This window comes from Abramis brama (assembly GCF_963993115.1).
Source record: "Abramis brama genome assembly, chromosome: 16".
Lineage (NCBI taxonomy): Eukaryota > Metazoa > Chordata > Actinopteri > Cypriniformes > Leuciscidae > Abramis > Abramis brama.
Window position 1 is genome coordinate 10,234,180 of NC_139978.1, and position 26,760 is coordinate 10,260,939.

General features: G+C 37.8%; 2 protein-coding genes across 4 annotated transcripts; both read left to right on the plus strand.

Annotated features, from left to right (window-relative positions):
• Window positions 1–56: 56 nt before the first annotated feature.
• On the plus strand, window positions 57–24,850 carry LOC311065808 (cytosolic sulfotransferase 3). The gene is made up of 8 exons (XM_084086567.1): window positions 57–318; window positions 8,229–8,367; window positions 9,057–9,098; window positions 19,948–20,048; window positions 22,761–22,887; window positions 23,096–23,193; window positions 23,282–23,456; window positions 23,537–24,850. The coding sequence occupies exons 1-8, from the start codon at window positions 295–297 to the stop codon at window positions 23,647–23,649; spliced, it is 819 nt and encodes a 272-aa protein (XP_083942693.1). The 5' UTR covers window positions 57–294; the 3' UTR covers window positions 23,650–24,850.
• LOC311065809 (uncharacterized protein) lies at window positions 9,414–14,477 on the plus strand. Of its 3 annotated transcripts, XM_084086570.1 has the most exons (5): window positions 9,414–9,536; window positions 9,985–10,046; window positions 10,575–10,733; window positions 12,801–12,890; window positions 13,758–14,477. In XM_084086570.1, the coding sequence occupies exons 1-5, from the start codon at window positions 9,533–9,535 to the stop codon at window positions 14,070–14,072; spliced, it is 630 nt and encodes a 209-aa protein (XP_083942696.1). In that variant the 5' UTR covers window positions 9,414–9,532; the 3' UTR covers window positions 14,073–14,477. The 3 variants fall into 3 exon arrangements, with proteins under 3 accessions (XP_083942696.1, XP_083942694.1, XP_083942695.1); XM_084086568.1 differs by lacking the exon at window positions 9,414–9,536 and having other exon boundaries at window positions 9,809–10,046; XM_084086569.1 differs by lacking the exon at window positions 9,414–9,536 and having other exon boundaries at window positions 9,810–10,034.
• Window positions 24,851–26,760: the final 1,910 nt, after the last annotated feature.

Here is a 26,760-nt window from a genome sequence, read left to right on the forward strand (position 1 = left end):
GCAAAACCTGTTGTTTCATGTTGAGTGCAAAGTGCAGAGAGAGAGAGAGAGAGAGAGAGAGAGAGAGAGAGAGAGAGAGAGAGAGTTGAACATGAACTTGAACGTGAGGGAGGGAGGGAGGACCAGATAAGCTGTGGTTTGTATATATAAGCATTGCAAGACTGACAACACATAATGTAATTTAACACAGAAGAGCTTCAAGAAACATTTGAGGAGAGCAAAAGAGAAGAACAAAAGAAAAAGGGAAAATAAAAGATTGAGAAAACGGTTATAAAGGAACACCTTTTCACCATAATGGAAATCCATGAATCGTCCTCAGTGAGTAAATAAATATTTTAAGTATGTTGAAGAAAATCGCATTAATAAATCAAAAGCTGTTTCATTCACCCTTGGGGGTGAAAAAATTGGGAATGGAAATTAGCAAGGTATAAATGAAAAAAACAACTGCAATGTAATTGTAATGTGTATGTTCTATTTTAGTTTCGTTTTCACTCTGTTCCTGCTTTCCTGAGGTCCTAGTTTCCCTGTTTGTTAATTAGTTTCCACAGTCCCTAATTTCCACACACCTGTTCTGTTTCTATTTGATTACATTCTCTGTGTATTTAAACCCTGAGTTCTGTCTGTTCATTGTTCCGTATCATCAATGTTTAATTGTTTGTGTTCTTCTGAGTATTCTCAGTGATTATATTATATTATAAAATCAGTTTATTTCAACAAATCTCCTGAGAATCTCCAGAATCCGGAACCTAGAATAGATTCTTTTTTCTTTTTCCCCCTTCACTATGGACTTACAACTGTCCAACTGCTCTGCCTTGAGCAGGAAGAACAAAGCCTCGAAGACCACACAAGGACATTTTTAGATCAGGGCGGAACAGGGCGGAGCAGGCCGGGCAGGCGCCCAGAGCGGAGTAGGCTGGACAGGAAGTTCAGATACGACCTTTGCGGTCACGTCGAGGCAGACAGAAAGTTCAGATACAACATCTGCAGTCCCGCCAAGGCAGACAGGAAGTTCAGATATGACCTCTGCGGTTGAGGCAGACAGGAAGAAAGTTAAAATACAACCTCTGCGGTCGTGTCGAGGTAGACAGGAAGTTCAGGTATGACCTCTGCGGTCGTGTTGGGGCTAACAGGAAGTTCATAGTTCATGAGGCTGGGCTCTGGGACAGGAGCGAACTCTGGAGCGGACTAATGGGCTGGAGTAGGCTTTGGAGCGGGCTCTTGAACTGAAGCGAAGTGCACGGCCCAAACACAATAAATGGCCATCGCTGTAACAGGGAGTGCAATTGTTAGTGGGACCACTTCTGAGACACCCAGACTTCATGCCACTGCAGAAATCGACATCAGAGTTGTGTCTTGTAGACTTGAAGCCAGTCTCAAATGCCTAGGGGTTGCCTTAATGGCTTCATGTGTAACGTTCATGTCGACCGGTAACACTGTCCATGACAGCTGAAGGCTCTGGCGAAACAACCATGACGCCTGGAGGCTCTGGTGCGGTGGCTATCTTGTGAAGAGGCTCTGGCCATCTTGTTAAGAGGCTCTGGTCTTGGGAACCCCGGACTGGAAAGAGCTGAGAGCACTGGACTTGCCACCATCAGAGCTAGAAGTGCTGGGGGGACGGTGATGAGCCAAGCTCCATGGCCACCGGAGCTTGATGCATACTCTCCTCCCCTAAAAAAATTGTATAAGAGAAGCATCCTCTTCTACTTCCCTGACAGTCAAGTCAAGTCACATTTATTTATATAGCGCTTTTTACAATACAGATTGTTTCAAAGCAGCTTTACAGAGATAACAGGAAAATAATGCAAAAAAGTTTGTTTCCATTAGAAAATAGCGTCACAGTCCAGCTTAAGTAAGTTCAGTGATGTTTCATTTTTGTTTTTAAAAAAGTTATTAATTTAGTTAATTTATATATATATATAGCCGCTCTGGAGTAAACCGTGATGTCATCGTCCAGCTCAGTTCAGTTCTTGCATAATAGTGTCAATGCAGGCAGATCAATATTATTGTTGAATATCTATCTATAAATTACAGAAACGTCTGTCTGTCTGTGTGTCTGTCTGTGTGTGTATGTGTCTGTTAACCACATATCTCTCAAACCGTTAGTCCGATGGATTTCAAACTCGACAGGTGTCTTGCTACGGGCATGAGTAAGTGCAGTGCCAAGTTTGATGTTGTTTGGGTGAGAAATGCTAAAGATATCGTTAAATATATCATTTTTAGAAGGTTGTGGTTTAAAAATAAACATTCTGACATTAGAGGGTTGTATCGGTCAAAGAAGCCCCAAGAAGGTTGTGGTTTAAAAATAAACATTCTGACATAAACACTCTGTCAGCTACACTGTTTACTTCTGAATATTATAGTTTGGTTCCAAATCGTGATAAATTTCTGTTTCAAACTTTCACATAGCATCTTTAGGTTATAATAACATAAAAAATTAAAATCCAGATTTTGATTTTCAAAGATTTATTATAAAAACGAATTATTTTTTCCCAAAAATGCAATAAATTCATGACACTTTTTTTTTTTCAAAATGCAAATAATCCATTGAATCAATATAAAAGTTATTTTTTCTCATATTGAAACTGTTGAAATCAGCCATTGCTAAGAAATATCTCCTGAACTTTTTTGACTGCGATCAGCTCACAAAAACTGATTTTGCACGGGCACTTTGCACTGCTCCCTGAATCGTTGCGCTTATTCATTTGTGGATGTAAACTGAATCTGTAAGTCAGCTATGCTGTTTACTTCTGAATTATGTTTAATTCTGGTGCGCTTAACATTATCGCTACTGTGTAAATGCTATTTACCAACTAAACATATCCTTTTCAATGCGTTAACTGATTTTGCACGGGCACTTTGCACTGCTCCCTGAATCAACGCGCTTATTCATTTGTGGATGTAAACTGAATCTGTAAGTCAGCTATGCTGTTTACTTCTGAATATTATATTTAATTCTGGTGCGCTTAACATTATCGCTACTGTGTAAATGCTATTTACCAACTAAACATATCCTTTTCAATGCGTTCACAGTCTCTTTCACGGGCATCATTTGTAGTTGCCTATGCACAAACTGTTTGCTCAAGCATAGCGTTTTCTCAGAGTTCACTGTGTGATTTCTAACATGCACAAATAAAAATGTCACTGAACTTTTGCTGTGCAATTGTAACAATGAGCACTCAAACACACCAAACCAACAATTACTAAAAACACACTTAAAACTTATTTTGCATGGGCATTTTGCACTAGTTAAATTAAATGTTAAATTTAATGTCCCCAACTAAGCAAGCCAAGCCAGTGGCAACAAAGGTGGAAAAAGGCAACAGTGGCAAGGAACCAAAACTCCATCAGGTGGCAGAATGGAGAAAAAACCTTGGGAGAACCCAGGCTCAGTCGGTGGGCCAGTCGGTGGGCCAGTTCTCCTCTAGCCAATGAATGAACAGTGTATGATTATGATTCAGGCAGCATTACAGGTCAGAAATCAGATTGGTTTGGAACAATCAGAATATTATCCAGTTCCAACTGGTTGAAGATCGGAGTCACACCGGAATGGAGATGGGTTTTGATGAGGATCAGTGCCAATGGCTGTCGTGTTGATGAGGCCTTCACAGGGGAGAGTCTAGTTGACACAATCTCTGCTGACACTTATGGGATGCATTGTGGTCATGTCTAGGTGCAGGTCCTCCATCTGGTCTGGATACAGCCCGGATCCGGCTGACTACATCATGCGTTGTGGTCGTGTCTAGGCGCAGATCCACCATCTGATCTGGATACGGCCAGGATCCAGTCTGGATCCAGCTGATTACAGTAAACCTTGGAATAAGCAGAAAGACTAACATTAGCGCAGATGCCATTCTTCTTATGATTTCTTTTCTGTACGCAATCGTGCTCTCTCTCCACGAAATTCGAAAAACGTCTAGTTTTGTTTTCTTCCAGTTGCGCTCCATTTTTCTGGCTGCTCTCTTGAGGGCCCAAGTGTGCTCGTTGTACCACGGCGTTGGACTATTTTCTTTAATCTTCTTTAAGCGCAAAGGAGCAACTGTGTCTAAAGTGCTGGAAAAGAGAGAGCCAAAAGTTTCTGTCACAATATCGAGTACTTTCATTTGAAAGTCACGTGTCTAGTATCTGTAAAACCGCATTTTTCCATCTTAAAAATATATCTAAATTACGCCATATGCTCTCATTGACAAATGCGGAACAATTAGTTCATGCGTTCATGACCTCAAGGCTAGATTATTGTAATGCTGTACTGGATGGTTGCCCTGCACGCTTAATAAACAAACTACAGCTAGTTCAAAACGCAGCAGCTCGAGTTCTTACCAGAACCAGGAAGTATGACCATATTAGCCCAGTTCTGTCAAAACTGCATTGGCTCCCTATTAAACATCGCATCAATTTTAAAATATTGATGATTACTTACAAAGCACTAAATGGTTTAGCTCCACAGTACTTGAGTGAGCTCTTAACGCATTATAGTCCTTCACGTCTATTGCGATCTCAAAATTCCGGCCAGTTGATAATACCTAGAATATCAAAATCGACTGCTGGCGGTAGATCCTTTTCCTATTTAGCACCAAAACTTGGGAACAGTCTTCCTACCATTGTCCGGGAAGCAGACACACTCTGTCAGTTCAAAGCTAGATTAAAGACACATTTCTTTGACCTAGCATTCACATAATACATTATAGACTTCTATAATTCAATGTTAGGCCGCATAGATTAGATCAGCTGGAACCAGGAACACTTCCCATAAATCCTGATGTACTCGTTACATCATAAGAAGAATGGCGTCTACGCTAATTTTAGTGTCTTTGTTTATCCCAAGGTTTTCCCGCAGCCTGCCGCATCCAGGCCGTATCCAGATCTGACGAAGGACCTTCGGCTGAACCCGATGTCAACGCAGTATCTAAAGCCTTTGCATTCTTACTATCCTTGATTAAAGTTTGGATGCGCGTCTCTAGTTCTGAAATCTTCTCCTTCAGCCTGACTATCTCCCTGCATTTATCACAGCACATTCATCACATTATTTAAAGTCCTCACCGCTACCAGAGAAGGCTATACTATACATGCGACACGAAATGCAAGTGACAATAACAAGAGAAGACATTACTCACAATGTTTGTTGACTGATCCTACTCACCACAGTTGTTTGATGGACTTGTAAAAGGCGCGAGCCGGCAAGCACAGATGGCAGGTTAACAGGCTAGCAAGATACTAGCGTGTTGTGCTAGCGATAACGATTTAGATAAAAGCTAGCGATGTCAGATTATTGTGATAGGCAATATTAGACAATATCTAATATACTGTATGTTGATGAGTAAGTTATATTTAGTATTATAAACAACAAGGAATGATAGTAAATAGAGATTTAAAGCAGAAAGCTGTACGGAGCATACAGACGCAAACCAGCAGCAAGGCAGACAAGAGCAATCGATCAGCATGTGAGACAGGAGCAATCGATCAGCGCATAGCTGAATGCAATGACAGTGAATGAGGAACCACTCAACAGCAGGGCATAGTCCAAAAACTCAAACAGCGACCCTTGAGGACCATCACGGTTGAGTTTAGATTAGTAATAATCATTGAGTCCATAACAATGTAAGTCAATAAGATCAAAATCTGGAAAGTCTGTAAGGTCTGGTGGATCCATGAGTGGCGAAGTCTGCTGTCCAAAAATGTAATCCAAAGACAGGGAATAGATCAAAACACAGGGCAAACCATCCAAACAATAACAGGGTCAAAGGGACACAGGCAAAAGATACAAGAAACCAGGACAATGCTCAGAATTGCAGTAAGACACTAGACAAGACTTCACAGAGAATAATTGAATAAACCAGGTATATTTAGTCAGTTATCAAGGGTAATGACACACAGGTGGAAGTGATCAAGCAATAATGAATCCAGGCAATGGGTTATGGAAAGTGTAGTTGTTGATTGAGTGGCAATAGTCTGGGGTGGAGTGTGCGGTTATCAAGGGCACTCCAGCTGGTGATCATGACAGTTTTCTCCATGATAATATTTTTAAATTCCATTTATTTCACCAAATGTTATGTGTTGCGAGCCTCCTTGCAGCAACCTGTGACAGTAATGGAATGGAAATGCAAATACACAGTTCAGAAAGTGTGAAAATAAACAAGAAAATCACATGATATCAGTGTGAAAATAACTAAAGTGCAATATACTTTAGGCCAGTGTTTCCCAACCGTGTGTGCCGTCTAGCAAGAGCAGCGGTGACGTGTAAAAAATCCTTACAAATTTTTTAAATTGGTAAAAACTGTAAAAAAGAAAAATACATAAATAAAAATTATTATTATTATTATTATATGCCATCAATCTCTGATGTATCAAATAACAACAAATAACACACATTCCTAATAAAAATGCACATCATAAGAAGGGTTGGTCTGAATTTCAGCTTGGGATTGTACATAATTTTCATTCCCGTGCTCACATCCAAAGTATGCACACACGCTGCCTCTCAAACAGCTTGCAAGGGCCAAATAGATTTATTTTTCGCGGCTTGTTGCTCTTAATCAAGTTGTTAATCAAATAACAAAAGGCAAAGAGAAAATCACTCACTGCTCTTGACTGAATAACTTTTGTAACTTTATTTGATTTATTTGATTTATCTGTTTATAATTTTTACAATGAAAATGATACAAGATCATTTTATATTTAATTACATTGTTCAGTTCTGTAGTATTCCTTACCCGAATAGCCCTACTACTGTTAGACCTACCTGAAAAACTTTTGATTTTCCTAGAGGCAATTTATGTCATTTGTGTCTTTGTTCCAGTTTGTTTATTTGTGCTATTGTTAGTGATTTTTTTTTTTTTTTTTTTTTTGTTCTTATTTTATTACTGACTGTTGACTTGTCTTTTTTTTAATTCAATTCAAAGTTTGAAATCAAGCTATCTTGTGCTACTGCAACAAAATTACCCCATTGTAAAAACACAAATACATTGAGTGAGCAAATATTTAGATGAGATAGTTATAATGGCAATTGAGCAATGTCTATATATTTCACAGGTTGTTTTGGTTTTTGTGTCATGTTCAGGAGCACGTTCAAGCTCAAACCGGTGCACAACATTTTGCTACGGTTTCTGGGTTGAACGACATGTTTCCTGGAAACAGTGTTCTTATGAAAAGAAAATATATTTCCCTATATGAATGATCAATATATTAAGTGGTTTAACAGTATATTTGAAAATATACAGAATATTGTATTAATATATTACAATATATCGATATAATATATTAAGAAAATATGTGACAACATATTTACTAATATATCATAATGTATGTAATTTTATATTCAGCAATACACTTCATAATATATATATATATATATATATGTGATCAGATATGCTACTGCATGTGTAATATATTGGAGATATATTGACTATATGCAACATAAATGTAATATATTTCTTAATTATTTACATTATAAATATTTTGTATTTTCAAGCTAGTTTACAAACACACAAGCACATCTGCATGCACTAAAGTATTTAGCCAAGAGACTATCATTGCTGAGGAGTACACAGCCATTACTTTTAAAATATAGTCAACCTCACCACAGGCTCTAGTCTTCAGCACAATGGTAACCCCAAAAACTCACACATACCATAAAACCTTTTAAATTCCAAAATAATAGAACATTAAACACTAATAGATCAACCGACTTTGTATCAGCATTTCCTTGTGTGTAGTGTGACTAAAACACACCAGAAACCTAACACATACATGATCAATGCATATATTGCAGTATATTGAAAAATATAAGCACTAGTTTCCCATATATGGAAATGGATTATTTAATATATCACATTATATTTTGCAGTATATTCCCCATATATTTTTGTTAATATTTTTGTTAATTCAGAGGAAATTATTGATTGCGAAGCCCTATACTTTCAATGGATGGACAAAAAATGTGATAATATTAAAAATAAATGATAGTATATAGTGGTTATTCCCCGTGGTATCGAAAATGGTATAGAATATTGATACTTTTCAAGGTATCTTATCGCAGTTAAGTCTCTTATCATCAGAGGTCATAAAAGGTCTGTCTTAAAAGGTTTGTAAATGCTGTATTTAAAAATCTATTTCTTTGTGTATGTTTTGCATTTTTCTTTTCTTCCTCTGAAACCTGAAAAACCTGATTATTCCTACGCAGGGATTAATGCAGTGAAACCACAGCAATAACTTGAGACTTTTTAATACTTTAGATGAAACTACCTGGTCGGCCTGAACTGTTTGATTTTGAGGGTGTTTCTATGATCCACTACTTCACTGACAACTGGGAAAAGGTGAAAAACTTTCAAGCAAGACCTGATGACATTCTGATCGCCACTTACCCCAAAGCAGGTGAGGGTACTGCATGATTAATAAATTTAGCCAGCATGTGATGTGACCACGGATCTATATACAGTATACATACATGCCATACGTTTAAAAGTTTTGGGTCAGTAATATTTTTTATGTTTTTGAAAGACTTCTCTTATGCTCACCCTGGCTTCATTTATTGGATCAAAATTACAGTAAAAACTGTAATATTGTGAAATATTATAATATTGTATATAATAATAATAATAATAATAAATTTCATTTAAAAAAGCTGTTTTCTATTTGGATAAGAAATCCTTGAGCAGCAAATCAGCATATTTCATGTTTCGAAATACTAGTACTTATACTGCTCTCTTCACGGTAATGCACTTAACAACTAGCCGAAACATTCTAAGACTGAACTGAACACACTTACACACTTTCCAATGACTGGAGCAGATTTTAAACACTGACTGAACACAACTGTCTCTGCATGTTTGGGCATGATCAGTTGTAAGTATCAAATCACATTCATAATCTGCCTTGCAGTCGTTAAGTGTGCCTGGCTTATCAGGACTGACAAGTTTCTGAATACTGAATAAGCGTTGCCTACATGTAGATGTTTTCATCTGACATCTCAAAATTGTAGAAGTTTTGTTTCAGGGTCACTAGGTATGCCTCTAATAGAGGATTTTAATCATGCAGAATTCTACTCTCCATTCTTCTTCTAGGTACCACATGGGTTTCTTATATTCTAGACCTTCTGTATTTCGGTAAGGATGATCCAGAGCGCCAGACTTCCCAACCTATCCATATGAGAGTGCCATTCCTGGAGTCAAGTTTTCAAATTATACCACACTGTAAAAAGTGATTCTGAGTTTTAGTCAGGTGGACTAGTAAAATCATGTCTTGTCAACTTGCAGTGTCTCACTACACAATAGGATGAGTTATGACAACCTCAACTTGAAGGGAAATGGAAAACTTTAAATAACGTGTTCATATAACAACAAAGCATAGGTTCTATCAACTTTCTGTGTAATGCGCATGTGCCAGAAACTCTACGTCATGATGACGTACTATTTGAACGAATTTGAGGCAGACGCGCCATCGCCATTTTTTTGCACGAGAAGTTGCTGATGCAAGAAAAGACGAAGGAGCCCGCGTTTGAACGAGTACAGGTGGACTTTTATGGACTGCAAATAATGAAATGAGTAAGTATACCCTAATTTGTGCTTTCTTTCATGTTAAATTAGGCTTGTTTCGTTAGCGCATCTCGTCCGTGTTTTGATTCCAGGCACATTTTGATTACATTTGGCAAACTCGATTAACGTTAGTTATCAGGAGCCACACGCACTGCCAGGCAAATTTCTGCTCGCTCGACAGAGACACCGAGCTGCTGTCGAGACGTGAGCAGAAAGAGAAGTCGTCATTAAAAGTTAATGTTTATAAATAGATAAAATAGTGTACATATAATTTTTTTTAGCGTGTTCTTAATCGGTTCATTATCGTTAGAAACACCTAATAACCAGTAATGTTAACGTTAAGTTAATATCTGAAGCAGCGCGGCCAGTCCATATTTGTGTTTAACATGACAAATAAAAATGCTTGATTGACTTATGTTTCTTAAACGCCCTGTTGTTATTTTTTCAAATGACATAGGCTACCATATGAATGTTTTTGAGCACGTGCAAACGGCGTGTCTTCTATTGGTAAGTTGCGATGTAAGTTATTAATATAAGTTCATAAATTTTTGTAGTGTAATAATCACATTATTAAACTTATATGTAATTTGTGTTACCTGTGAAGCTCTGAAGAATCATGAAATTCAGAATTACGTTATTTGTAGAAAACATTTTAACATAATAAAAGCTATATGTATAGCATTGCTCACTTTTATATTGACAGCAACATCATCAGTATAATATTCAATGCATCACCCAGCCATAGAAATAAAAAATGTTGATATTTTTTTCCTCATTGTATTTGGGGAGTAAGATGTTTTAGGGCTACATGATTATGACAAAAATCATAATTTTGCCTATTATAATAAATTTGTTTACACAACAATTGTAGACACAAACAAGTGCTGTTCTATTAGAAGATATGGGAAAACTTAATATCCTAAGATTATATGACCAGTTCTTTCATGTTGAGTGAAATTAAAATGTTTTAACTTGTTAATGTTGTAAGACTGTCACTGAGACCCTGGCATCTTTGTTAAATTTGTAAATGCATTTATGTTTTTATAGATCAGCAAAGAATTCACCAGGCTTGTGTCAAAGGACCCGAGCAAGTCCTTTTTGGAAGGCCTAGATGGTCATCTCTCAAAGCAGATACAGTTATTCAGGTCAAAGCGGTATGAGGACATTCCAGAAATGACTTCAGTACTGGAGAACGTTGATAAGGATGTGAGTCAATTTATTTTAAAGCAGTCTTTCTCTCCCCAAAATGACAATTCTGTGATCATTTACTTACTTACTCACATCATAAACCTAGTGATAGTGACATCTTTTCATACAATGACTTCAGAGTAACTGTCTAAAAAGTAACCTATACGATTTGTATGTCATATTCAAAGTCTTCTGCCATCATACAATCTCTTTGTATGATGAAAACATACACATTTCAGTCATTGTTTACAATAATGTTTTATTGTATTAGCTACTACATAAATATCAAGCCTCATTGGTTCTTGCAAGTCTTTTGATCAAATGTCATGACACAAGAACTAATGAGGTTTGATGTTGTTGTTGTAGTATGTCGTAGTAACCTTAACACTGATATGATCTGATCAGTTCATTACACAAAGTTTTAAAACTTTTAAAATAGGCAACATGACTCATCCACTACTTTTAACTGCATTTTTTATAGTGTTGACTTGTCCTTTATAGAGCTTAACAGCCTAGCCATTGTTCATTTATGAATATTTTTGCATGTGTTTAGAGTGGCATGTTGGTGAGTAAATGACAATTATCATCTTTGGTAACCTATCCTTTAAAGTGTTGTTACAACCTCAATTCATTTAAGGCAGGGGTGCCCAATCCTGCTCCTGGGGAGCCAAGATCCTGCAGAGTTTAGCTTCAACCCCAGTTAAACACACCTGAACCAGCTAATCAAGGTGTTCAGGATCACTACAAACTTCCAGGCAGGTGTGTTGAACCAAGTTGGAGTTAAACTCTGCAATACATTATTGGCCCTCCAGGAGCAGACTTAGAGTGCTTTCACACTGGGGTCATTTGCTGCGGTACGAGCCAGAGCGCGATTGTTCCTGGTTTCACACTCAATTTGATTCTATTGAACCCTGGTGCGTTTGCGTGCATATTACATCATGGCAAACGTGCACGGCGCATGATAGAAAACAGAATGTGGGTCAATATAATTCGGTGCTATTATGCGCAGCTGAGTGAACAACACAGGTTTACTGTGTGTGTGTGTGTGTGTGTGTGTGTGTGTGTGTCGCATAAGGTGACCTTCTGCTGCTTGCAAACGGACTCTTTTGAGGAGACAGTGGATTTCCAAATTTGTTGCCCTGATTCCACGTGCTGTGCGCGAATACACTCCAGGCTCACTCTCGTTCGTATCCAAGGTAAATCATCAACACTGTCATCCCTTACATGTGTTTTATTTAACTAAATACATCATAATCAGCTAAAACGCATGCGCAGGTCACTTTACTTCCTGTAAAACTGGGTGCGTGCTTGTTCAGGAAGTAAAGTGACCTGCGCATGCGTTTTAGCTGATTATGATGCATTTAGTTAAATAAAACACATGTCCAGGATGATGGTGTTGAAGATTTACCTTGGATACGAGCGAGAGTGAGCCTGCAGTGTATTCGTGCACAGCGTGTGGAATCAGGGCAACAAATTTGGAAATCCACTGTCTCCTCAAAAGAGTCCGTTTGCAAGCAGCAGAAGGTCACCTTATGCGACACACACACACACACACACACAGTAAACCTGTGTTGTTCACTCAGCTGCGCATAATAGCACCGAATTAATAAAAAACACAATATATTGCCCCATGTTCTGTTTTCTATCATGCGCCATGAACGTTTGCCATGACGTAATATGCACGCAAACGCACCAGGGTTCGATAGAATCAAGTTGAGTGTGAAACCAGACCAACGCTGCGGAGAGCGCCGGGAACAATCGCGCTCAGGCTCGTACCGCAGCAAACGAGCCCAGTGTGAAAGCACCCTTAGACACTCCTGATTTAAGTGCCATGAGCGTGTTACACCCACTATTAAATCTTATTTTGGTGCTGAACAAAAAGGTAACAAACAACTGTTGTTGCACCACATCACTGGTAAATTATTTACAACAAAAGTGTACAAGTGAAAATGTGCAAATTTGAAATGAATGTTTTTATTTTTTCTAAAAACAAGACAGAGGGAGGGGGAGAAAGGATAAACGAATAAAGAAAAACAAAGGATTGATCCAATAAAGCTGGTACTTTAACCATCCTTTAATTTACAGACAACAAACCAAACGATGAGGACTGCAGCATTGCTTGACCTGCCGTGGTACATGCGAGAGATTCCTTCAAAATTCATGAAGATATGTGAGGTAAGCTGAAACCTTTAAAGGAGAACTCCAGTCAATTTTAACATTGAGCTCATTTTTTTGTACATTTGGAGTGCTGTCAGTACAGAGAACAACGACAAAAATCGGTGTTGCCTACACCGTGTTATCCTCTTTTTAAAATTTGCACCCTGTTGACTTAAATGGGGCAAGTTTTAAACCTGCTTTTAGCCTCTTAAAATCCTTGATGTGTCATTACAAGTGCACAGCCAATGTGAGTGATTCCTTCAGAGTGAACACGGGTGAATCTGACTGCAGTAGATGTGAAAGATATTAATAAAAATGATGTTATTTCAGCCAGCGCTCATACCTGTATTTACATCCTGTTTTCGGTCGAAGTCCAAAGTAGAGTTCACGCGCGTGATCATAGGTACTAAACCTATGCACGTGAACTCGACAATCGACTACTGTGGACTTCGACCGAAAACAGGATGTAAATACAGGTATGTGCGCTGGCTGAAATAACATCATTTTTATTAATATCTTTCACATCTACTGCAGTCAGATTCACCCGTGTTCACTCTGAAGGAATCACTCACATTGGCTGTGCACTTGTAATGACACATCAAGGATGTTAAGAGGCTAAAAGCAGGTTTAAAACTTGCCCCATTGAAGTCAACAGGGTGCAAAGTTTAAAAAGAGGATAACACGGTGTAGGCAACACCGATTTTTGTCGTTGTTCTCTGTATTGACAGCACTCCAAATTTACAAAAAAATGAGCTCAATGTTAAAACTGACCGGAGTTCTTCTTTAAGGCAAAACAAGGAAAAATTGCAGGGGTCTGGGGACTGTAAATTGTTTGTGTAATTGGTTTTAAGTAATAGTACCTTGTTTTGTTTGCATTCTATAAAGCCCAGTGACATTGAAGAGGAAGTGATCAAGGGTGTGGTGATAGGAATCCTACTGGTTGTGGAAAATGTGATGGAACCTCAGTCAGCGTTCTACAATGACATTGTCCTGGTGATTGAGGAAGAAGTGGTAATGCGTCACCTGAGTGCTGTACCTAATGCTTTTCTGAACCTGATGGGCCTGGTGTACGCATTAAACCTCAACTACCCAAAGAAATTCAAATTCACTTTTGAAGTGATACAGCGCCTGTTTATTGGTGTTGGATCAGACTCTTGCACCGCAAGAGTTCACTCTTTGAAGAGCAAGTTGCTGAGATAAGACAGAAAACAAATGTTGGTATTCTTGATTTTCAAACAGACTGTTTTCTTGTTACCTTGTTCTGCTTGCTCTTTCCTTGCCATGTTTCTACGAGTGGGAACTGAAGACACTGTTTTTAAACAGTTTAATCTGTGAAGTTTTTAATACAGCTTATTGTGAATTCTTCATGTACACTTGTTCCTGCAATGAAAATATCTGATAATGACAAGGAGAGTTATTTGTACTATTTTGGCTCTAAGATGGGTCTGTGCATAGAGAAGTTTGCACTTGTTTGTGTGAGCTGTATGTATGTGAGGGTTTTTCTTGTGGAGTTTTTTTTTATCTTTGCAAGATAATTCTTTGTGTCTGTCTTTTGGGTGCAATGCATCTATTTAAAAAAAATAAATGCTGAGAGTTTCAATTTTGCAGTTGTTGATTTCATTAAAAATCTGGTTCCAGATAGATATCTAGAATTTCTTGTTAAAGCAAGCAATGCAGTCCAGTAAACTCAAATAGTTAAGTTATGATGTTGAGGAAAAATGACTATTTATGTCAATTAGACTTAGTTAATGGTTGTGAAAACATGAAAAATTAAGTTCATCCAATATGTTTTTCAGTTGACTTAACTAAAAATGATAAATGCTTATTAATTGATACAGTACGTTGGCTCAATTTACTGCAAGTTATTTCAACAAATACATACAAGTTGAGTGAACTTAAATCCTAACGTTGGTTAAACTTGACTGAGTCAATGCAATAAGATGACTTGACTAAGTCAAGTTGTGTCAACAAATCATTTTTTACAGTGCATCAGGTCAGAGATCACAGTATAATGGATGTCCCCTGAATTTGTTTGGGTTTCATGTTCTCTATTAAACTTTGTTTAACATTTTCACTGTACATTTTTTTACAATGTCTTACAAGTCCATTATATACTTTTGAATTATGAACTGAACCAAGATCACAAGTTATTAACAGATTTAGTGTTGCTATTCCACAATATTTTAAAGTCCTGCATGTATTCTATTTTCTAACTTGTATGTATTTTATTTTTTTAATTTAGTTATTTTTTTATATTAATTTTTTATACTATGATTATAAATTTTAAAACATTTGGGCCTGGTTTCACAGACAGGGCTTAGATTAAGCCAGGATTAGGCCTTAGTTCAATTAGGGCATTTAAGTAGCTTTTATAAACATGCCTTAAAGTGTCAGTGCAAGTTGCTTTCAGTTAAAACAGCTCAAACATGCATTTTAGTCTGGGGCTGAAGCCTTCTCTGTGAAACCAGGGGTTGAAAAGCCATGGAAAGACTGATTACAGACTAGGATATTTTTACTAACTCCAACCAGGAGAGGTCGCTAGTTTCCAGTCGTTGCCTAATTAAAGCTTAGTATGATGTGCACGCTCAAAGCCAAAAAGAAACAAAAAAATGACATTTTCCAGGCAAGGTGGGAAACAGATTATCTTTGTACCGATTTCAAGGGGGCACCCAAGTGGTAAAGTTTATTTGTTAAAATGCATCGTCAGAAGAACCTTTGCCAAATGCATGACAGAAATCTGTTAACCATTAAGAACCAGTGTTGGGGAAGCTACTCTGAAACTGTAGTTTGACAAGCTACAAGCTACCCATAAATTAAAGTAGCTACTCTACAAGTTACTATCAAAAAGAAGCTAGCTACATTGAAACTACTTTGATATTTATTTAAAAATAATAATAATAATAATTACATTGTATATTACAAATAATTGTTAATAAAGAATGTTTTAAGTAAAATGTTTGGAGTTTAAAACAACACAATGAGATACAATTATGATAAGAGTACATTTTTATCCAATCCAAAGATACAATACTCAAATGATGCCTATATCTCAAACTGACTGTCAAAGTGCAAAATTGCTACAAATGTCACATCAATGCAAGAACAAAATATATGCAACTTAAATTGGATACACAGGAGTAGACAGACAAAAATTCAGGTTAAACTGCACATGCAGTGATGCAGCATAGTGTGTACAGAGATCATACGCTGCTTTCATGAACACAGTGTGCATCTGCTGCAACCTATTTAATTAGATCACCTTTGCCATGTGATTAGTCAAGTCAAGTCATCTTCATTTATATAGCGCTTTTAACAATGTTGATTGTTCCAAAGCGGCTTTAATTTGATAATAGGAAATTAAAGTAACAGAGATTGTTTTGGCTTTATAGCAGCTCTAGAATAAAGTTATTGTCCAGCTAAAGTTAGTTTTGATTGATTCACTTCCGTCGCAACGATCATTAGTTATTAACTCAGGGGCCGCTAACACGACACAGTTTTAACAGAAAACTCTTAAGTTCTTTCTGCGCAAACTTCAAAGATGCGAACCAGTGAGAACGCCGATGGTGTGCACATGCACATAACGAGTTCAGTCTATAGGTAGGCGTGTAGTCCTTCCCTACAAATCAACCCTCAACAAATTACTTGTCTGGCCTTAAAATTTATAATACAGAATTTTTATCGCTTCCGCATAGCCACACGAACCGGAATTATCCCGACAACGCTTTATCTGTAGAGAGGTAAATTGAGGGGGGGAGGCCTTCACAGGGGAAAGACTAGAGGACACTTCAGGACTGCGCTGTCATCGCATCCAGGCGCAGGTCCTTTATCAGATCTGGATACGGCCTGGATCCGGCGGACTGTGGTAAACCTCGGGATAAACAGAGAGACTAATATTAGCGCAGACACCATTCTTCTTATGATGTAACGAGTACATCAGGATTTATGGGAAGTGTTCACGGTTCCAGCTGACCTAATCTATGCAGCCTAACATTGAATTATAGAAGTCTATAATGTGTTATGTGTATGCTAGGTCAAAGAGATGTGTTTTTAGTCTAGCTGTGAACTGACAGAGTGTGTCTCCCGGACAATGTTAGGAAGACTGTTCCAAAGTTTTGATGCTAACTAGGAAAAGGATCTACCGCCAGCAGTCGATTTTGATATTCTAGGTATTGTCAACTGGCCAGAATTTTGAGATCGCAATAGACGTGAAGGACTATAATGCGTTAAGAGCTCGCTCAAGTACTGCAGAGCTAAACCATTTAGTGCTTTGTAAGTAATCAGCAATATTTTAAAATGTATACAATGTTTAATAGGGAGCCAATGCAGTGTTGACAGAACAGGGCTAATATGGTAATACTTCCTGGTTCTGGTAAGAACTCGAGCTGCTGCATTTTGGACCAGTTGTAGTTTGTTTATTAAGCGTGCAGGGCAACCACCCATAATAGCATTACAATAATCTAGCCTTGATGTCATGAACGCATGAACTAATTGTTCCGCATTTGTCAATGACAGCATATGACATAATTTAGATATATTTTTAAGATGGAAAAAATGCGGTTTTACAGATACTAGACACATGACTTTCAAATGAAAGATTGGTATCAAAGAGCACACCCAGGTTCCTAACCGACGATGAAGACTTGACAGAGCAGCCATCAAGTGTTAGACAGTATTCTAGATAATTACATGAGTACGTTTTTTGTCCAATAATTAGAATCTCTGTTTTTTTTAGAATTAAGTAGTAGGAAATTTCCAGTCATCCAATTTTTTATATCACCTATGCATTCCATTAATTTTGTGAATTGGTAAGTTTCATCTGGGTGTGAAGAAATATAGAGCTGAGTATCATCAGAATAACAGTGAAAACTAATTCCATGCTTCCTAATGATATCTCCCAAGGGTAGCATGTACAGAGTGCACACATTAGTGCACTAAGCTATATCGCAATTTTGTTTTCCATTCAATTGACAGATGCTTACCCAATGCAGTGATGTAAAACACTACGTTAGTGATCTTTCAGCTTCATCATAAAACTGTTGCGGGACAGATTAAACTATGGAGGATTGCCACTGTAATAAAATTAGATATATTTGATATACATTTGATATAGAGTGCAATAAAGCAGGATAATCAATTTAAAAAGGCTATTATTCACCTTTATGAGTCTTTGACAGACAGTTTTGAATCTTTTGTTTGTATAAATCAACTGTAACCTTACTAGTCGATTTGTGTGAAGCATCAACCCACTCCTTATGTCCTACACATAACCATCACACAATCTCTTCTCAGTGAACTGTAAAGCCGCAAGATGCACGATGAAACAATAGATGGCGGTAACGCACTATTTTAGTTTGTGATATAATAAGAAGACGCTTTGCTTCTTCAGTGCATTACAGGTTCGTCAGAACACAAAACGGAGTGTAGCTTTTGGTCGCACTACACCACTACTTAGGCATGAGGAGGCTTTAGTCAAATTTCTATCCCACCATACTCAAGGGTAGGGGCTGTCGGCCACCCAGCCCTAACCCGGTCCGCCTCCTAAGCGGAGAGAGGCACAGAAGCAGAGTGTGGTGAGTCGCACTCCCCCTCGTAAAGACTGTGGATCAGCTCGGCGAGCTCAGAGGCTCAAAAAAAATCCTGTGGCCCCCAGGACAGGGCACGTAAAAATACATCAAGCAGCTCCTTTTCTACTCCCTTATGACACCACTGTTCCATCCTTGCCACCTTCTGTGTTTCAGGGCAACAGCAAAATGTTTTTATGTGTTTAAAATGTGTTTACAGCTAAATGTTGAATGTTCTGTTGCTTCCTGCTGTCTCCCAGGACAAGACCAAGTATTGAAATTAGAACCCCTTTCAGAGAAGTTGGCAGCGTGGAAACTACTGCCAAGTATCTCTCCTTGGATCCTAAAGACAGTAGAAAAAGGTTACAGAATACAGTTTGCGCACTGCCCTCCGTGTTTCAACAGTGTGGTCTCCACTACCATAAAACTGGAGCAAGTGCATTTGCTGTCACAAGAGCTGCAATCTCTTCTGGGCAAAGAGGCCATAGAACTTGTTCCCCTCCCAGAGAGAGAGTCGGGCTACTACAGTCGGTACTTTCTGGTTCCCAAAAAAGATGGGGGTTTGCGTCCAATTTTAGATCTTCTCAGTCTGAACCGTTTTCTCAGAACATCCAAGATGATTGTGTCTCAAATTGGTTTGTCACAGTCGATCTCAAGGATGCATATTTTCATATAGAAATTTTGCCACAACACGGGAAGTTCCTGAGGTTCGCTTTCTGGGGCGAAGCTTAAAAATATCGGGTTCTTCCATTCTTCCTAGCCTTGTCACCCCGCACATACACAAAATGCATGGATGTAGCTCTGGCTCCGCTGCGACTCTAGGGTATCTGCATTTTGAATTACATAGACGACTGGCTGATCCTGGCCCAGTCTCAAGAGCTTGCGCTCCAGCATCAGGATGTTGTCCTCGCTCATCTTGTATCTCTGGGGTTAAGACTCAGTGCCAAGAAAAGCATCCTCTTGCCTGCCCAGAGGACAACTTACTTAGGGGTTGTATGGCACTCTAGCCTGGATGCCAGCCAAACTTAGCCCCGCCCACAACATTTTTAGGTCGGGAAGTTCGGTCTGGACTTGATCCATTGTGGAGCTATTATGCCCGAACCAAAGCTGTTCGGACCAATCAAATTGTCAGGTCGGGCTTTATAAGATGATGGACAGATGATCAACAGTAACGTAATCATCCACGTCACTAACGAGCGCTTGGGTTGAATTCGTTTACAACAAAAATTTCTAATCTTTCCCTGTTTAATGTATGTATTCACATACAGTATAGCTCTTATTTTGTAGTCAAGTCACATTTATTTATATTGAGCTTTTTACAATATATTGTTTCAAAGCAGCTTTATAGAGATAACAGGAAAATAATGCAACAAAGTTTGTTTCCAGAAGAAAATAGCATCACAGTCTAGCTTAAGTAAGTTCAGTGATGTTTAGTAGTGTGTGAGATCATGTCTTGGCTGAGTGACACTGGGACACATTAAATTTAGAACCACATTGTTCACTAACTTTTTCAGGAACGGAACTGGCTGATAATCTGATCACGTCGCCTCGCCTCATCAAAACTCACTTACCTGTTCAGCTTGTGCCCAAGTCCTTCTGGGAGCAGAACTCAAAGGTAGGGGATTTGTTTTGTTTTTTTGTTTTTTTCACTCTATGACATGACAAACAATACAAATATAATAAACATACCTGAATGTGACAACATGTCATTAATCTGCCATAAATCATGATGATGATGATGATGATGTGAAACTCATTTCATGATAATCTTATAAAGTGATTTGAGTAAAATTATGTTCTATCTTGATTTTATTTAATTTTAGGATATTTATAATTTTAGGATATTTATATACTATGTATTTGTGTTTTAACCCCCTCATTTTAAAGCTTAGAATCTCAACTTTTTAATGCATCTAATCACTTTGATCAACTCTTAACCAGTGCTGAGTTATTCCTCTAAAACCGAGTTTACCCCCGTAGGCGGCACCTAGCTGCGAAATTAATAATCATCATATTTTTTAAAAAATATTACCTTGATCAACTTAAAATATGTCATTTGAAAGCTTAGAGTCTGAAATTTACAATGAATGTAGCCAATTTGATAAACTCCTAAGTAGTGCTGAGTTATTTGCTGATAAATAGAAGAAAAGAAAAAATTCATAATTTATAAACTACTTTTTTGTACTACATACTGCAATATGTAAAATACATCATACAGCTCAGATAGTCCTGTGTCCAGTGCTTGAAGTGGGGGGAAAAAGGTGCCGGTACTCTCTTGCCTTACTCTCACCGCCTTCACCCAGGGCCGGATTAACAATTTCCTGTGCCCTGTACAACCAGACTCAAGCCCCCCCGTAGTTAGGGGGGTTCGGGGGCATGCTCCCCCGAGAAAATTTGGATTTCTCTGATCTACATATGTGCAATTTAGGACTTTTGAAGGCCAAAAAATTATAAGAAATAGGCTATCTTTAAAACCTTGTCATTAGATTATTTGTCAATACCTGCTCTCTCCTCATCTTCATATTTCTTTTTCTCTCAGTCTTCTTATCCTGGACTATTTCTTCCCCTCCTAAAGCTGAACTTAGTCTTTTCATTTTCGTCTGTGTCAATGACGAAAGTAAACATAGGCTCAACAGATATTTATACGTTTTATGAATAATTTTCTTAGATAAGTTAATTCACTCAAGGCTACCAGGAAAGCTGTAGCCTAAGTCAGTATTGCCATTAGGAACCTTCTGCAAGCTTTGAAATTTGAAAACGTCTATTTTTAAATGTTAAAAGTAATTTTAAATAATACAAATTATATATAATGTCATATTCTGTGTTAATTTTGACCACGAACCACGCGCTGTCACTTTAATTCAGCGCGTGCAGCACAGCGAAAATAGACTCGGTGTGGAAACGATCGTGGGTGCGGAAAAAAAATAAGCACCGCATACGCATTGCAAACGGAGTATATGTGAAATGGGCGTGACACTGACGCTTTTTTTGTCAGTGGTAGAGTACCGGCTACATGCGAGAAGTAGCGGTACGCAAGAAAACGTGCAGGTACGCTTTGGAGTAAAATGCAGAAGTGCCGGTACTGTGTACCGGTGAGTACCGCCCCACTTCGAGCACTGCCTGTGTCATATGTCATTTGAAAGGTCTCAATGAGTAGAATCCAACAAGCATAATTGTTTCAGGCTTTTTACTAAACTTGAGCAAGGTTTCTGTAAAATAAGCCCCTCAAGAGACCCATGTGTAAACCATATATGGATGCTGAATTTTAGACACATTTCTGCTTGTAACTTCATGAAACATGCTCCGATTGCGGAAAATGACACATCATTATTTACAGCAGATTGTTAAGATTAAAAAGAGCCATAATCCATCACTCAGAAGTAAAGATATTCCTCATGGAGTTCTAATACACAAAAAATCCACACAAGTACGTAGCCAAGCGAGGTAGCTTAGAATTGACCTTTTTACTCGTATCTTCGTGAAACATACATCGATCATGAAAAATGACATATCGTTATTTACAGCAGGAGCTCATGATTAAAAACCCAATATATTCCATCAATCAGATCTAAAGATATTTCCTCATGGCGTTCTAACACAAAAAATACCTCACACGCTCCTATCCTAGTATATACTCATGAAACACTCGTGTTTGGTTTTCACTTAACTTCACGAAGCATGCACAGATCGTAGAGCATTTTTTTTTTGTATTTATCAGCAGGTTCTTGGCAGGAGAATGTCCAAATGTAATGTAATTTATATTTTCAAAAAATTTGAAAAGAGTTCTATCAAACGATACCTACCTTTTGACTCTCCTTGTTATAGTTTTGGAGTTATGAGTCTTTAGTTTTGTGTGTGTCACTCAGACAAAACAACTCTAAAAATGCCTTCAGGGCTTAAGGGGTTAAAGACTCATTTTAAAGACTAATTTAAAGACTCATTTGAATGACCTTTAATAGAAACTGCCTCACTGAATTGCAGTTTTATTGAAATGAAATGTTTAGCATTTGTGGTAATTGCTATTAAAACTACAACTGGAACTATTTAACCTACAAAAAATGGTGGTGATATTAGGACATTGTCGTGTCTAAAATGTTGCTTTACTTAGAGTAATTAGGTACTGATTATTTCTGGTAATCCAAAAATTTAAACAGCAACATTATTTTTTACATTTAGGTGTGGTTTTAGCTGTGACACAACCATTTCTTCTTCATTATTATTTTTCTTGTGCAAAAGTATACCTGTTACAGCACTCTATATAAATAATCTTTAAATAAAGTTACTTCATGTCCTGTTTCATGTTATAATTTTTGTTCACTCATTCTAGATTGTGTATGTAGCTCGGAATGCAAAAGACAATGCAGTTTCATATTTTCATTTTGATCGAATGAACATGGTACAGCCTGAACCAGGAGACTGGAACACCTTCTTACAGAAATTTATGGAAGGAAAAAGTAAGGACAATTCTTGTTTAAGTCTAATAATATATTTATTTATTTTTTGTCAGTTACGATTTGAAACTTTTTAAAGAACCATTTTAATATCTGGGAAAAAATTAAAAATAAAACAAATATAAATATAAATATTATATTATAAACTACAAAAAACATTAAGAAATCTGTCACTGAGAAACATGATTTAACACCAGCCATTTCCTCTTAGATGTGTTTGGTCCTTGGTACGACCATGTCAGTGGATGGTGGGAGAAGAAACAGACTTATTCTAACCTACTATACTTGTTCTATGAGGATTTGGTTGAAGTAAGTTTTTTTTTCTTTTTCTGTTTTATCAAGCGTAAAATCAGTATCTTAAATGTGTCTAAGGTGTATATTTTTCTGTCTTTTTCAGGACACAGGACGTGAGGTGGAACGTGTGTGTTCCTTCTTGGGTTTGTCCACCTCAGTAGAAGAGAGAGAGAACATAACAAAGGGGGTTCAATTTGATACCATGAAACAGAACAAGATGACCAACTATTCCACAGTCCCAGTCATGGACTTCAAGATCTCACCCTTCATGCGGAAAGGTTAATAAACTACTCAATCATCTAATTTAGTCCCTCTGAATTCCGTAATTTAACTTGCTTTAATCTTTTCTTTCCAAAAGGCAAAGTTGGAGACTGGAAAAATCACTTCACTGTGGCACAAAATGAACAGTTTGATGAAGTCTACAAACAGAAGATGAAGAATACCACTGTCAAGTTCCGCACTAAACTTTAGACTTGAGTTCTCAATCTTTCTCCAGGGGCCAGTAGCATAAACTTTACCATTATGTTAAGACGGTGTCTTAAAATCTAGTATGACCCACTAGCAGTTAATCGAGGTAACTTTTTTTTTTAAATCAAATTAACTTTTCAGTGTCAAATTAGGCCAATCTACGTTTTTATGTAACTGGTTTAAAAAAAATAAATAAAAAAAGTAATGAGCAGTCTTAAAGAAAAAATAAGATGTCTAACTTTTAAGACTAGTCTTAAGCCTGGAACACACCAAGCCGACGGTCGGCCGTCGGGCAGTTTCCGTGCGTCGGCCGACTATATCTTCTCAGTGTGTTCCGCACCGTCGGCTGAAATTGGTCCTCGTCGGCTTTGTAACGGCCGATTCGACATGTTGAATCGGCGTCGGGCCGTGGTGAAAGAGGGAACTCTGATTGGCTGTTCAGCTTAGTGAATGAGTCAGTGCACGAGAATAATAGCAAAACAGCGAGCAAAGTCAAAACGGTACAGATAGAAGGCTGTTCTAATGTTACGTCATCTTACCTGAGTGTTCCTTGGCGAATATTTCAATATTAACACGAGAGGAGTGGAATAAAGAAAGTGTTTAGCAGGATTGATATTCAAAACGGTAGGCTAAGCACGCACTGCTTTGTTTACCGTTTGTGTATCTGCAGCCGCAGCGTCGGTTTCCCTTTTTGAATAACGAATATAGACGAATATATCTGCAGAAATAGACAGTTGTCTCATTTACACGCAGGCGCAGAACGCGCATTCTAGCTGACAGTCGGCTGTAGTTCTCTCGGTGTGTTCAAGTGCAGCTTTTTACCCCGACGCGAGGCGACAACACAGTCGGCTTTCATCAGCGCTAGTTCGTCGGCGTCGGCTTGGTGTGTTCCAGGCTTTAGGGGTTTATGCAGCTGGTCCCAGGGTAAATGATCAATTGATCAAATGATCAATACATGATCAAGTGTCATTTGAATTATATTCCAGTTATAGAAATTTGTCCAGTTATTAAATACATTATATAAGTAATCAAAAATAAGTTGATTTCTGTGAAAAACCAGTGATGTTTCTTTTTAGTCTTATTGCCAGTCTGTTTGGGGGGAAATGTCAGAAACATGTCATTATGGTGCCAGTAGTGGCCCAAAAATTACACAATGCAACTTTTGTTACAATCAACATGGCCACAGTTGTATTTACAAACAACTAAATAAACTAGTGTGAAAATGTGTGTTTTTGTTATTCGTTATTTATAATTTCATGATAATATGACTAGCATAGTTTTCATTTCAGACACAATTAACTATGACATTTTGCATGTATTTGTATTTTTACCTGGCAAAACAATTTGTGCGCTCACACTCTGGATTTTTTTATATTTATATCACTGTATGAGATTATGATGGGTCATACAACTCTGGGAATTCCATGGACCCTTTTCACGGAACATGATGACACTTTTTCCACAGATATCAACATCACAAATCTAGTAGCATTTTGGTCACACTTTAGATTAGGGTCAAATTGCCACTATTAACTAACTATTAACTATGATTTTTTGCCTCAATAAACTCCTAATTACTGCTTATTAATAGTTAGTAAGATAGTTAAGTTTAGGTACTGGGTAGGAATTGGGATTAATGATGTAGAATAAGGTCATGCAGAATAAGGCATTAATATGTGCTTTATAAGTACTATACACAGCCAATATCCTAGTAATATGCATGCTAATAAGCACCTAGGCTAATAGTGAGAATTGGACCCTAAACTTTTACCAAAGTTTTTTAACAATTTTAATACACATTTATAACACTGTTTTAGGGTGTGTTTCTAAAACAACGGCTGAAGGAGTGATGGCATATTTGACATCTTTCTCTCTTTTGACCAACGTAATTAATCTCTGTATATTTTTTCCTTTTTTGGGAAACGCTATCATGATTTTTATCTTTTGCTATTGGAGCAATGTGGAATACAAAAATATTGCCATCGTCTTCCTTTCATCACTATAGACGTTAACCCAACTATGATGACTTCCACTTTTGAGAACCCCAGAAAGGGTCCATTACATTTAAAACAATCTTCTCTATGTTTTCAACACTCTGATATGAGCTCAGTGAAATGTTTTATTGTTTTTTAATAATCTGTTCAATAATTGGTTAAAGCCATGCTTGTGGAAGTGGCAATATGGATTCTCTGTGCAGGTGACAAGTGAACACAAAGACAGGCAATCTAGATACGGAAAACGGACAGGAGACTGCAGGACGAGACGATCTCAGCTGAGTAGGTAAGGAGTCTGACATAAAGCAGTGTATACTGCAATGAGACCAGACAAAGAGTGAAAGGTGAACAGGGCATATAAAGGGTGTGTTGATGAGGGAGTGCAGGTGCAGCCAGTACTTTGGTGATTGTGAACGAGTGGGCAGGTCCTGGTGATTGAGTGATGATTGGGGCTGAGACGGTGTGGCTGACTCTGTGACACCGTGCTTGTGGAAGTGGCAAGATTTTGGATGCACAAGCACTGCTTTTGCACCGCCCCCACACCGCCAGTGAAACCAGCTGTGTTTTGCCGATTTCCGCATGTCTCCCATTGAAAATGAACTAAACACTTGTGTTCTGTGTGAAAGGCCCTGGCATGTTCACTTCACAAACCATAAGTAAACAATTTCATAATGCTTTGTCTTAATGGTGGTTTTATATGGATAATGTATTCAGACACTAGTCAAGTGCAATAACAAGGGGATGTTGATATATTTTTTTATATCTATATTTAATGATGTTAGCCAACCATATATGGCCATTTACTGGCAATCCTTATAGGAGAATCCCCCTTAAAACAGATCATTTCAAACAGATGGTCAGACTGATGGTTGAAAATAACAATTTTAGTGAATATATGACTTTCTTTCTGTGGAAAACCCTTAATTAACATTATAAATGAACCTAAAGGAATTTTCAAATAGAAAAAAAATCCATGTTGTGACCCCTTTAAATCATTCTTCCTTTTCCTTTTCATTGGATCAAGCTGATTGAATTGTAAATGTCATTGATGAGCTTGCCCCTGCAGTTTTGCTCCAGCTTTTTAAGCTGATATGCTTTCAGTCAGTCTTCTGAAACTGTC